Source organism: Daucus carota, chromosome 2 (genome assembly GCF_001625215.2).
Source record: "Daucus carota subsp. sativus chromosome 2, DH1 v3.0, whole genome shotgun sequence".
Classification (NCBI taxonomy): Eukaryota; Viridiplantae; Streptophyta; class Magnoliopsida; order Apiales; family Apiaceae; genus Daucus; species Daucus carota.
In genome coordinates, this window is record NC_030382.2 from 34,700,316 (window position 1) to 34,714,851 (window position 14,536).

The 14,536-nt window shown below is 34.1% G+C and overlaps 2 protein-coding genes across 2 annotated transcripts; both read right to left on the bottom strand.

Annotated features, from left to right (window-relative positions):
- Nucleotides 1-1,766: 1,766 nt before the first annotated feature.
- Nucleotides 1,767-4,408, bottom strand: LOC135146778 (uncharacterized). Its single transcript, XM_064086306.1, has 2 exons — nt 3,567-4,408; nt 1,767-3,443 (listed from the first exon to the last, which is right to left on the bottom strand). Exons 1-2 carry the CDS (start codon nt 4,360-4,362, stop codon nt 1,798-1,800), a joined length of 2,442 nt encoding a protein of 813 aa, XP_063942376.1. The 5' UTR covers nt 4,363-4,408; the 3' UTR covers nt 1,767-1,797.
- A 451-nt stretch (nt 4,409-4,859) lies between these two features.
- On the bottom strand, nt 4,860-8,252 carry LOC108207426 (uncharacterized). Its single transcript, XM_017377874.2, has 10 exons — nt 8,157-8,252; nt 7,929-8,060; nt 7,740-7,808; nt 7,449-7,643; nt 7,205-7,360; nt 7,030-7,131; nt 6,776-6,940; nt 5,696-6,687; nt 5,116-5,574; nt 4,860-4,997 (listed from the first exon to the last, which is right to left on the bottom strand). Exons 1-8 carry the CDS (start codon nt 8,215-8,217, stop codon nt 5,738-5,740), a joined length of 1,830 nt encoding a protein of 609 aa, XP_017233363.2. The 5' UTR covers nt 8,218-8,252; the 3' UTR covers nt 4,860-4,997; nt 5,116-5,574; nt 5,696-5,737.
- Nucleotides 8,253-14,536: the final 6,284 nt, after the last annotated feature.

Consider the following 14,536-nt stretch of genomic DNA (forward strand, 5'->3'; position numbering starts at 1 on the left):
ACTATACCAATTTAAAATTTGAAATTTGGATATTGGCGAGAAACAGTCAAAATATTAAAAATTCAAATTATAAGATGTTATCACAATTAATATAAGTGAACACATCTTTTTCTACAATGTGTATTTAAGTTTTATTTTTTTTTTGTCACACAATGTGTATTTTCTCAATATACAATAAGCATGTGAAAATAGTTTAATGTAATTTATGTTAGACTAACAACTAATTTTTTTTAATACCATCTTACGAACAAATATTTACTATGAGTTAAATTAAAACATATAATACACACAATATTGGAATACACACTAAATATATTGTAACGGGGAATCTTATATTTTTTAAACACTAACATACATTGAAATTGACACATTATAAATTTTTTATACGGATTTCCTAACGTCCATACTATTTTTAACAAACAATTACTGCGAAAAAAAAAATACTTGGGTACATAAAGTATGGTAAAAATAATTTTAAAAATAAAGGCAGGTAAGACTTTTATATTCAGTTTTAAAAATTGATTCATGTCAACTGCCTTTAAAAAATGTTATAAAGGCAGGTAACGACCATTATAGACATGTCCTTCTATCAAAATAGATTCAGTTTTAAAACTACTAATCAGTTTTATTGACACGTCTTTCCAGATTGTAGTGATGACGCTATAAACAAATTCCACTCTATAAATAAAGCAGTTCTTATATCCATATAATATTAGAAAATATTTGTGATCATTTTGCGTTCAAGATTCAACGTCAATGTCGTCAAGGCGTGCTAAGCGAAAGCGTTACTTGGAGTTGCAGGACGTGCTTGTCAGCAAAGTGCAATCTCTGAATTTAAGTTCCTCTGATCTGGACACTGATGTTATAGCAGCAAATGAAGATTTTGGTTTGATGTACAAAAGCATGGAAGATAGGCAGTCGGAACTATACTCTCGTATGCTCGGCATTGCAGAGAAATCTGGGTAACTAACTTTCTTAGCGCGGGTATATTTTTTACAAACTTTGTCTAACTTATATCTGTTATACTTAGAGAATTACATTCTATACTCAAAGACGGATTGCGAGCGGATGGCGGTAGTTCGTCGACAGATAAAACTTTTGCTCTGCCAGAAGAATACAAAGGAGATGTTGGTAGGTTCGTGGAAGATTCAAGAGCATCCGTGAATGGACACGCAAGATTGTTAAAGGATCAAACAACCGAGATGTGTGCAGCATTCGAGACTTTTGTAGAAGAATGGACCAAAAAATTAAAGGATCTGAAGGATGCTGCAAACGAAGTAGGTGCAGAGCATGAAAATCTAAGTGCTATGCTCACCGATTTCCTCCTTAATGTCTAGCGAAAACAGCAATCTGTGTGTCTTATCAAGGCAGGGTTTACTTTATTAATAGTATCGTTCTGTGTTAAAATGTGTGTATTATATCACTGTGATGACTCTTAGTAAATGTCAATTGCATTGCCTAAAATGGTGAAGTTCCAGTTCTGATCATATGCTCGTCGTTCATAATTAGTAATTATTTCTAAAGATACGTACAATAAATCAAAAAAAAGGCCCTATTTTACTAAGTTGTGAACTCCCAACTCTGTATCAACCGAAAGAGGTACATTACTTGCCATCATTACAATGCTGATTAGAACTTTGTTAAATGAATTAGAATAAGAGTGTGTCAATTTACAGTAGATATGAAATTGCAGTTCCTACTTCATTAACTACTCTGGACCTCTAGAAATCATCACTTTGAAAATTTTCTGAAATACATATAGGAGATCAAGATAGAACAGTGTTGGAATTCACTTTATCAATCATTTAAGCTTGGCAGATTGTAAAAAACCTCCTCGAAGACAACATTCGCTGTCACATTAGTGCTGGCTCCGTTGTCATCATCAATCAATATGTGAAGTCCCCTCGGAGATGTGACACGCGAGATTGCCACGTACAACTGACCATGTGAAAACACAGACCTCGGCAAGTACAGCCCTACCATATCAAGTGATTGACCTTGACTCTTATTAATCGTCATGGCATAGCATACCTGGAGTGGGAACTGAGTCCTTGTGAAATCAAACGGAAGATTAGTGTCACTTGGAACCATATCAATTCTTGGAATGAGGTGCTTGGTGCCAATTTGTGAACCGCATAGAATCTCACACTCAATACTATTTTTCTTACAGTCTGTAACCAACATCCTAGTTCCATTGCACAAGCCTAAAATTTGATTCAAGTTGCGCATCAGCATGACCACAGCTCCAACCTTGACTTTCAGTTCATGCTTCGGAAGGCATGGCATATCAAGCGAATTTAGATATTCTATAGGAAAAGATGCATCAAAATCGCTATCCTTGGAAACGGAATATTCCATCGAATCCTGGCTGAGATAAGTGTGACATGTACCCGGAATTTTTTCAAGGAATCTACTGTTAATATCATCAACGAAAACATTGGTCGGGGTTAGAATGGCTCTTGAACTCAGATATGACTTTGAATTCTTACTGCTTTCGAAATCCTTATACACAATATCAAACAAAGCTTCAATTGGATGCTTGCCTTGATTACGGACAACAAATTGCTCAGGTATCATGACCTTTGTCTCAGAATTAGCTTCAACAGATACGATGTTAGGCAGTCTACCATCTCCAACAGCAAGCTGCCACTCACTAAACTCTTTGATTATTTTGTTTTCTTCAGGAGTATTGCCATCACGTAAACGCATGTTTTGGCGAAGTAGAAAAACTTCACAACTGTGCCACAATTTAGAGCGATTGAAAGCAGCTCCAACAACCTGGGCCCTCGTGGCCTTGCGAATCACGGGTAAAATCTGTCGATAGTCACCACCAAATACAATAGTAATACCTCCAAAAGGTTTCCTAGCTTTCTGTGAATCAACCGAAGACATTATGTCGCGCAAAGATCTATCAACACATTCAAAAGCATGACGATGCTGCATTGGAGCCTCATCCCAAATTATAAGGCTTGTCTGACGTATTAATTCGGCAAGATCTGAACCATGATTAATCCCTGCAGTGGAACAGTTATCAAGTTTAAGTGGAATGTGGAACCTCGAATGTGCAGTCCTCCCTCCGGGAAGAAGCACAGCAGCAATGCCAGACGAAGCCACGGGGAGTACTATTTTACGTTGAGACCTTAATTTTGCACAAATTGTTTGCCATAAAAACGTCTTCCCACAACCTCCACTGCCGTAGACAAAAAAGGCGCCACCTCTGTTATTTTCAGCCTTTTCAACTGCAGAATCATAAATCTTTCTCTGGTCTGCATTCAGTTTTGCAAGATTACGGTCATGCAGCACAGACATTTCCCTGGGATCATAACTGGTTTCCTCAGCAATAAGTCGATTAACATCAGAGTGAAAATATTTTTCATCAGGAAAAGGAATCGTCGGAAAATCCTTCAAGCTCTTTCCAACGTCGTTCAAAAGCTTCTCAATTTCTGAAAAAGAGGCGATGGCATAAAACTATTAGCTTCTGTAACATTTATAAAAAAATAAGAACTATAAACTAAGCATTATAATAACGCTGTATTGTATTTTATTGTTATAAAGAGAATTATTACCAGCAAGAGTATAATTCTGTATATCAGTCTCAGAAAGCTGCAGAGAATTGTCGTCGGTATCCTTCCGCCTCCTGTGCTCAATATCATCTGCCATAGACTGCCAGTGTAACTGCCAGAGATTTCCGGGATCTGAAACAGAGCAGTAGCATAAAATATTGACAAACATTTCACGCAATTGATGAGCTAAAGATGAATGTGCATTCTCTTCCATCGCATCATGCCATTGTTTATCACTCTGCAGCAGACCAAGAGCACCACAGGCCTCTTTAAAGGTGGGATAAAGAACACCATCGATGGTTCTTATGTCTTCGAATGACATAACTCCCTTCCTTCTCATTAGAAGCATGCGGAGGAACAATAAATCACCCGCGGTGGCGTGGACTTCTGAAACTCTGCCAACCACTTCCCCCCTTTGGCGCGGCTTCCACCTAGATTCACGTGGCAGCCATGTGAAATAACTTGGAAATTCCCCGTAGGTGTAATTACGGGCTTCGGGATACACTTTATTGGCCACAAACCAAGCCTCAAGCTTAGAATTTCTGGAATCCGCCCTATCACAAACTCCCTGGAGGCTCTCTCCAGATTTGAAGCTCACATATTTATTGTTGGGAAGATGGATTGGAAGCCGGTCAACAGCTGGCCACCGAGAGTGAATATCAAAGCCAAAAATCCTCCAAGCCGCTTCCGAAGCACAAATATATCGACCATCTAGATAATTCTTAACCTCATTTGTCTCCCGAGTTTTATTATTTTCACTACGCGCACCAGAGGCTCCTCTCTTTTTCCTGAGCATCATTGTTGCTGTATCATGGCCTTTTAAACAATACTTGAATAAATACTTCAACGACCGTGAATTATTACAAATTTTGATATTGATGTGACATTGGAATCGCAACAGAAGATCTCGATTGTATGGGACCACAAACCGATTATCGAGGTCATGTCCTTTGCGCCTGACCTTGTTCCCGGTTTTCCTTCGTTTATAAATGGGAAAACCGCAATCGTCAAAATACGTATTGCTATTGTACCTGCACAAATTTATTATAGTCAACTTAATAGAGAACACAATATTGTGTGGCACATGAATATAATCAACAATTTTCAGATGAAATTCTAAGCCACATACGTGAGTAGTATTGTATTCATCATCAAAAATTTAATGGATAATCCGATCATACCTCTTTGGGAAATGACGTGTACATTTCCCGTTGGCCATACATGATGAATAAGAGAAATCCTTTCCACACGGGCCATGAATCATATAATTCTTAACAGCCTCGTAACACTCCGGGTCAACGTCTTTATCAGGAATCTCGGCGGAAACCAATTTATCAATTTGTGCAGGACTCTTTGGCTTGTCGTTTGGGTGTAACCATACCAACATATGTGCATGTGGAAGACCACGTTTCTGGAACTCAATGACGTGCATGACTGTGTAGAAATGAATAGAACTCTAATTATACTTATAGCTAACAATAAGTTTAGTCTTTATTCAAGTTATCGCAAATACGGAATCTAAAAAATACAACATATAATCAACAAAACTTACAGCCTATACAGCGGCCGAAATAATTCTTCTTCTTTATAAGATCTATTAGCTGATCAAGTTTCATTTTGAAGACTCGCGCAATGACATCAGGAGCATCAGAAGCCTTTACGCCAGGCACGTGCTTCATCATTTCAGTTATCTCAGGCCATTTGGTATTACAGGTCATCGTGAGAAATAGTGAAGGATGTGCAATTGTGCGACACAAAGCCAGTGCATCTTTGAAGTATTGTGACATATATCGCTGTGATCCTGTAAATGAAGCCGGTAGTATAACACACTTACCAACCTGACTCGGGTCATTGTCACCTTTCCTGACCGCATCACGCACAGAAGTGTAAAGATCAGAACGAATGGTTGTTTGATTCCCGCTTATCCAGTCAAGTCTATACTGCTCAATTGCGGTGAAGGCATCAACAACGTACTGCTGCCACAATCTGCCACCCATATGAGGCGTCAGTCCTACAAAAATCAATAAAAATCAGAACAAATCAATAATGAAGCCACGGATCTTAATGAAGACAACATTGTTAACATTTTAAACAAAACAGGAGCATAGGCAAAAAGAAACGTGAATACATACCTTCACTCGGGCGTATCATGAGTTTGTAGGAGTAATACTCCATCATTGATACGTGGTCACGCTGCTTTTTCCACCATCTATATCCCCAAACTCTCCACTGTTTTCGCTAACTGGCCTTTGAGTCTGCTTATTTTTCACCAATTTGATTTTCGTATGGAATCCGTCTTCTCCCAAAGGAAATAACAAAGGATACTGAAGCTGCATAAAATAGACATCTGTTTCCCAAACTCTCTTCAACTCCTTATGTCGCGTCTCCACAACTGTGTCCCTGAAGCCAGACGTGTCCTCGTTTTGATTAACAACTAAACCACCAACTTCATTGGAGGGACCAACATTGTTTGGCCTTCCATTTGCTGCTTGGGAAGAAACCAAAACCAACCTGAACTCATCTTGCTCGCCAGACTTGAAACGTTCCCTAGCTGTGTGGAATTGTCTTACCAAGTTATTATGTGTATGAAGCATTCCCTGTAATTCCTCAACAATACTTTCATCAATATCTTCACTGACATTATCACCAAAGGCATTAAGCCTGTTATTTAACTCATTTTCAGTGTCGTAGATGTACAACTGACAGAATTTCGGCGCTTCTCCCTCCAACGGTAGTAGGCTTCCCATAAAGTGAAGGTTCATGCCTCTAATTTTGAAACAATAAGGAGCACCACCGCGATTGATTTTGTGGTCAACCCTACCCCCACTGGAGGACATTGCAAACATGGCATTATAAACTCTGATATTTTTTTTGAAATTCTTGGACCTCCGATCAGACGTGAACAATGACTGAAGAGGCTCGGGAGCCTTTTTCTCCTTAGGGAGGACTACTTGTCCATTCCGACAACACAGCGAAAATGTTGGTTGACTACCCTTACTAGACTTGTTATTTCTCTCCACATTCCACATAAGAGAACCACACTTTGAACATGTAACATTGGGAGGACCAAGATCCATATACTGATTCCACATGTTGAGGTTAGGAGTATGGTCATCCTCTTCATCTGTTAGACAAAATTTACCCCAACCAACTTTAACAACAGATTAAGTCATTATTTGCAATTAGTTTAAATTGAAAATTTCGGGTCATACCTTGCTCGAAATCTTCACCGTCAGAGAAAGTGCTATCAGCAGCATCCTCGAATTCTTTATTCAAATTTTTAACAGGATTTCCGTCTGTCTGCTCATGTACATTGTGGCTTTGTCTGTTCTTAATTGTGGTAGCAACACTTGGACCACGGCGTCTTTGAATACAAACTCCAAAAACAAAAACAACAAAACACGTTAGGGCATCCAGAGGTGAATACTACAAATATAATGAAGCTCGTGGAAACAGCACTTTTTACCTGGATCTTCAATAGTTGAATGAGATGCATTGCTTGAACAACCCTGCATTTGATGTGTTGATGTCCGGTTTAAATCAACTTCCGACAACGGCACCCTATGACCTGTTGAGCAAAACAAAATTTAGGAGCATTTGCAATCACAAAGAGCTTATCGGCCAAAATGTAAATGGCGTACTTGAAGAAAACACATTAGCATGCACCAGAGAGGGAATCATGCTGTGTTTACTTGTCCTTCTTTTCGGCTTTTCAGGGACTCCTTCGCTAGTCAGCACTTCTGACCGCGACATGTTATGGTCCATAATGTTTCTGGTTTCATTTTCGAATCCTTTTCCTGAAAAATAACACATAAAATTTTAAACAGATACTGGATGTTGTGATTCACCCGCTTCTATTAGTCAAACATATAGAACCATCCTCACGTAGCATGCAATTAAGGGGTGTTTGATGTCCAAGGTTAGATGATTGTCTTGCAGCACACGTGAAAGCATAGTCCTCACTCCCTGAATTTTTTTGATGATGAACAGAGGCGTGAACATCATGCATTGTCTGTTCGAATGTCAAGCTTGAATCGGAATTGCCGCTTTTGTTTGTACCATTATGATTATGAAAATTCTCTGTAAAATGTGGAGTAACAGAATATATAGCATGAGAATGAGGTCAACATCACTTGAAATTCAAACAACAATTGAAATAATCTTTTATTCTATAACCTTTATCTGCAATATGTTTTTCAGTCCGACCTTGATAAGCTACCTCTGTAAACAACGTTCGCTTGTAAACTGCAATGGAGACAATTCATCATGAACAGGCAACAAAGAAGGTGGATCATTTTAAACGGTGAAAATCATTGAGCAACCACGACATGTAAAACATCGAATTTCCAATAATACCAGACCTACCTTCATTACCAGAAGTATGAGAATTAGTGACATGCTGGGAATTCCTCCAGGACCCTTCCTGAGGCTGTGTATTTTTGGAGCGCGCACGCAAAAAGGCCTCGAGGCCAGTTTCCTCTCCTCGCCGTCTCAGAACTAACACAGTTTAAAAAGACAAAAAGCGCTTAGATATCGTCTCCTAGGTGAAAGAAAACGATAACATGATCAATACGACGTTAAAAGGCAACATACCAACACCAGGTTCAGTCTGAGATGGACTCAGAGGCCGCTTCCGCCCTGAGTCAAAAAGCATTCACAAAAGAGCAATGGTTAACAATTATGCTATATTTACAAAACTGGAATCCAAATGAAAGCATTTGCCTCTAGATCATACCATCACCTCCTACTGAGAATCACTGTGATTGCTGGCCTGAGTTCATAACATTATATTTTGAATTCCCGAAACAACCACAACCTCAAAAGCACTGATATTGCAGAGACATTCTTGATCACATTGTTTCAAATTTGAATTTCTGACTCACAATGGAGCTGTATATTCCAATTAATTTACATTTTCAAAACGAACAAACGATTATGGGAATGTTTCATCAGTCATGATACAAAAACTGGCCTAATACATGCAGGTTTCCATATGTTACATCTCTGTCTATGTCAAGTTGATATGTCATTGCAATTTCCATTTAATAGTCTGTCGAATACAATTATGAAAGCAATGTAAATATGGCAGAATAATATTAAAATATAAATTATTAACTGAAGAAATCAATTGGAAAGCTAACTTTTAATACCTTGAAATTAGTTTTATACAATTAATAATCTATATATATGTTCACAAACGGGTTAACGGGTCGGAGCAGGCAAATCAAAAAGAAAATGACCGAAGTACCCTTTTTTTGTATGTGAAAACCAAACCCTTCACTAGCACCCATTAAGAATATATAGATTACATATAGGATCTTGCACAGAATATTTTATTCTCAATATTCCATATTTTGTATTCCATGATTAATATCAAATAAAATCTATGGAGAATCGCAAATAATTATTAAATGCAAAGATATATACATATAAAAGAGATATGATCCAATATTAAATATGATACCTGTTAACACCTATAAATAAGGTGCACGATAGTCTTGAAATATTTATCTCTTATACGAAAGACTCATATAAACAAATAAATAGAAATCTAATTAACAATGGCAAAAAATATTGGCATGACACTTGTTATTATGATGATTGTTACAGAGTTGATTTTGGTTGCAGCTGCCAACCAATCTAGTGGTGAAAGGGAGAAATTCAGTATTTCACCCAAATGCATAGCAGAATGCGGTTTAAGATGTGTCTTTGAAGGGAAAAACAAAAAGTCATGGCAATGGGCTGCATGTCTTGCCAGTTGTGCCGTGCAATGTTCAGATACTTCTGTCGACCAAGTTTGTGCATCTAGTTGCGTTCAATCTTTGTGCTCCACATTTTTGAACACTGGTATGTGATAAGTTTATGTTAATTATTTGACTAAGGTTGTGGTCAGTTAATTTTTTCTATGAATACAAATCTTGGTACAACGTGACAATCATCAATTTTCATTTATATGGTCTCTTGATATTTCTCCAAACAAAAGCTAACAATTGTTTTTTATATTCTCCAGTTTCAGATTCGGATTCGAATATACTGCAGAGTTGCATTCTGAATGACTCAGTCCCAGAGTGTATCCCGAAGTGTAGATTATAAATTATTTTCTTGGATATTGTTAGTTTCCATACGCTTATATGTCATAGAGACTCAATAAATTTGTCAAAGTTTATTAGCCAACATGTAATTCTTAAGTTATATTGAAATTTAATCTTCTAATTACTTATGCACCATTGGTTTTGTTAATCCTAAATTTAGATATGTTTTTGATATAATTAAATGGAGTTGAGTATAAGTATAAAATATACATACTCAATATAGATGGATTATAAATTTCAATATGTAAATGATATTTCAAAGGGGAACGAGTTTTGATTCACATGATGTATATGTTCACATTTGAATCAAGAACTCTATATTGGAAAAGAGTGTGGTAAACATTAATCTATAAAAATAAAAAAAAATTGAACTTTGAGAGCTTAAAATAAAATTCTGCACAATCGGGATAATGCACACTTTATTTGACTCTATTAAACTTTTTGTTTAATATATCTAGTGATTTAAAATAAATAGAATATTATTCTTACACAACATTATCTTTTATTTGTTTTCAATCTATCTTCAAAAACTAATTACCGAGCTAGAAAATTGATTTGATTATAAGAAATTAGTAGAATCAATATATATATATATATATATATATATATATATATATATATATATATATTATCTTAATGAGTGTTAGTGAAGCATGACCCGTACGCGTATTTTTACCCATGGGTAAAAATAATTTACCCAAACCTCTCACACATATAACCCGTTTAACAAATGGATTATCCATATTCAGCTATTTACTCCTACTAGCAATTTGGCCCGTGCTTCGCACACGGGTGATTTTATTTTATTTTATTTTGAGAAAATTAAATATAATTATATTTCAATTAACACAATTATGTTTTTTTTATTATTATTGTCTTTCGTGATTATCATACATTTAAGTTTATATAAAAATCAGTACCTACTTGACCGTGCACACAGTATATAGTTATTTTCTCACATGAATAATTTTGAGATTGGTGAAACTTATAATATTTTAGATTCATAACTTTTATATTTATTTTAAGAATTTTCTCATAAATATTCAAGTCCAAAATATTTTTAGCAAAAATAGTACATCATTCTCAAATATTTCACAAAAATATCAACTTTAGAAATATTTATAAAAATAATGTATGCAAAACTCCTGCGGAGCCAATTAACTATTTCTAAGAAATTAGTATTTTTTTCATATTTTCAAAAGATGGTAAAATCGCAAAAAATCTTAGAAAACATGAGAGTTTCGGTAATTTTCCTTTATTTTATATATTAAATCAATGAATATATTAACGGTTGTTATTTCATTTTTTGAACATATGATGGTGTGATATATATAAACCAACATTCCAAGAGGTACTTTTTATATGAATTTACATAGTATATATTCTATTATAAAATACATATAAAATGTGATTCCAATATAATACTATAACATATATTTGTTATAAGTAATTTAACACTGAAAATTAGAAGAAAAATGTTTATTTTCAAAACTGATTCCACAATAGAATAATTCTGAATGATTATTATTCAGTTATATAATCATGTTGAGATATTGCATTATTTATAGACCAGTCAAATTTATTTTATCAAACATACATAAAGTTTTTGGAAAAAAAACATTAAATCAAAAATAAGAGTAACTTATTGGATTCAAGTGAAAAATTTGGACAACAAAAACAGAAATTCTAACATTTAATTTCTAACAAATATGAATTGCTTAAATTTTCTGGAATAGTTCAGCTTAGTTGATGTTATTATAGACATGATTGTCATCATGTTTAACTCATTCTACTTCTGGTCATTCTTATCTCTTTCCGCATTCAATTAGGATTTTAAATTATACTTTAAAATCCGATAGTATTCAATCAATATTGTTTAAAATCCAATAAAATTCTGATGGTATATGGATTTTTTGGGATTTCATAAAATGATGGGTTTTGTGACATTTCCTAGTGTATTTTATGTTTTTTAAAATCTCATCAAAATCAACGAGAGTGCTTAAATCCTACAGAATCCATAATACATATTAACTCTACGACATTTTATCAAGAATCCGCACAAAATCAAAATAACATACAATCCATTAAAATCCACAGATAATAAACAATTCATTAAAATCCCAATCGAATAAAGTATATCTCCATTTTTTTTATCTTATGATTCCGGGTTGATATTATTCTAATATTCAAGATTATGTATTTATTATAATTTCAATAATAAACATATTTATATCTTACGTATCGGTAACATTAGATATCCAAAATTAAACCACGCCTGTAAATAGGTACAAGATATTCATTTCAAAATAATTACATATAGGATTTTGTATAGAATATTTTATCCTTAATATTCAATATTTTGTATTCCATGATTCAATATCAAATAAAATCTATGGAGAATCACAAATTATTATTAAATGCAAAGATATATAGATATAAACGAGATATCCAATATTAAATATGATAACCTTTAACACCTATAAATAAGGTGCACAATAGTCTTGAAATATTATCTCTTATACAAAAGACTCATATAAACAAATAAATAGAAATCTAATTAACAATGGCAAAAAATATTGGCATGACACTTGTTATTATGATGATTGTTACAGAGTTGATTTTAGTTGCAGCTGCCAACCAATCTAGTGGTGAAAGGGAGAAATTCAGCATTTCACCCAAATGCATAGCAGAATGCGGTTTAAGATGTGTCTTTGAAGGGAAAAACAAAAAGTCATGGCAATGGGCTGCATGTCTTGCCAGTTGTGCGGTGCAATGTTCAGATACTTCTGTCGACCAAGTTTGTGCATCAAGTTGCGTTCAATCTTTGTGCTCCACTTTTTTGAACACCGGTACGTGATAAGTTTATGTTAATTATTTGGCTAACATCTTGTCTTAGTTAATCTATTCTATGAATACGAATCCTGGTACAACGTGATAATCACCGATTTCCATTTATATGGTCTCTTGATATATTTCCAAACAAAAGCTAACAATTGTTTCTTATATTTTGCAGATGCAGATTCGGATTCGAATGTACTGCAGAGTTGCATTCTGAATGACTCTGTCCCAGAGTGTATCCCAAAATGTAGATCTTAAATTGCTTTCCACGTTTATATGTCATAGAGACTCAATAAATTTGTCAAAGTTTATTAGCCGACATGTAGTTCTTCAATAAGTTATATTGGATTTTAATCTTCTAATTACTTATGCACCCTTGGTTTTGTTAATCCTAAATTTAGATCTATCTTTGATATAATTAAATGGGATTGAGTATAAGTATAAAATATACATACTCTAACTAAAATATACAAATATAAAATTTGAAATGAAATATAGATGGATTATAATTAATGGGTTTGTCTAGTGTGTGAAATGATATTCCAAAAGGGAATGAGTTTTGATCCACATGATGTATATGTTCACGTTGAATCCAGAACTCTATATTGGAAAAGAGTGCGGTAAACATTAATCTATAAAAATAAAGAAATTTTGAACTTTGAGAGCTTAAAATAAAATTCTACACAAATCGGGATAATGCATGTTATATGTGACTCAGTTAAATTTTTTGTTTAAAATTTTTAGTGATTTAAAATAAATAGGATACTCCCTCCGTCCCAACAGATTGTTTACGTTCACTGTTTGCACACATTTTGAGGCTCTTATAAAGTATAGTTCGATAACGTTTTTTTAAAATTTTTTTTTTTTTTGAATTTAAGTTTAAACATCTAACTTTTTTTCAGGATTTTTTTTAAAAAAAAATATAGTATGGAACTATACTTTATAAGGGTCTTAAAATGCGTGCCGTAAAGAACCTGGTGGGACGGAGGGAGTATTATTCTTCCACAACATTATCTTTCATTTGTTTTGAATCTATCTTCAAAAACTAAATTCCGAGCTAGAAAATTGATTTGATTATAAGAAATTAGGAGAATATGATGGAAAAAATGAATAATCATTATCAAATTTATGACATGACTTTAAACTTATTTCGATATGAACCAAAAATAAATATGTATTATCATAATCACGTAAAACAAGTTTTCTTATATAATCTCGTGACCATAATCAGAGATACCCTTTATTGGGGTGTGATCCAATACAAACGTATCAAAATATAGTTATCTCTTAATTCATTTATTTTATTGTAATTATATACGTAATATTTATAAACTATAACATATTGTGCTACAACTTCGTTAATAATTCCATTTTAATACAATATCATAAATTATTTTTATATTTTATTTATATTATTAACAATACTATCTCAGCTTTTTTATTATTCTTTTTAATAACTAATACAACCACAACCACTGCCCCTCTAGAATTGCCGGCTTAACGAACTATATATCATTAATTAATTATTACTACTAATAATAATAATAACAACAACAATAATTTTGATTTTTTTATTAATAACTCAAAACCATGCACTAGTACTAAATATCATTCAAATATATATAGAGAGTGGTGATCAAATACAAACCCATACATAAATAAAAACAAAAAACCAATTCAATTTAGTAATATTCTCAATACAATTTATTGATATTGTCTTTAGAATTTAGTGACCTGTGTTGCAAAAAATGGTGAAATCTTTCAGAATTCAATGAAAATTTGTGGATCTGTTTTTGTACTTGATTCTGCTGCTGGTGGTGGAGATAGTGGAGGTGGAGATGAAGGTAGTATACATGAAATGAGTTAATGGAACAATAGTTTTGATTTGTTGGTGGGTGTCGCAAAACTGGTGTTGTTGTAACGGTTGATAAATTGGTGTTGCTGGTTTTATGGATGATTGAAGGATATCAGATGGCTGTGATGGGTGTGTATGATGAGTTTAACTGTCGATGCCGAGATTACCAGAGATGGAAGCTACTGCAT

Bases quoted from the DNA above. Each gene is read 5' to 3' on its own strand.
- LOC135146778 (XM_064086306.1), bottom strand. From the start codon at position 4,362: ATGATGCTCAGGAAAAAGAGAGGAGCCTCTGGTGCGCGTAGTGAAAAT. The intron at 3,444-3,566 runs GTAATAATTCTC...CCTCTTTTTCAG, and splicing joins ACAGAATTATACTCTTGCTG to AAATTGAGAAGCTTTTGAAC.
- LOC108207426 (XM_017377874.2), bottom strand. From the start codon at position 8,217: ATGCTTTTTGACTCAGGGCGGAAGCGGCCTCTGAGTCCATCTCAGACT. The intron at 8,061-8,156 runs GTATGTTGCCTT...AAACTGTGTTAG, and splicing joins TCAGACTGAACCTGGTGTTG to TTCTGAGACGGCGAGGAGAG. The intron at 7,361-7,448 runs GTGAGGATGGTT...GTTATTTTTCAG, and splicing joins ACCCCTTAATTGCATGCTAC to GAAAAGGATTCGAAAATGAA.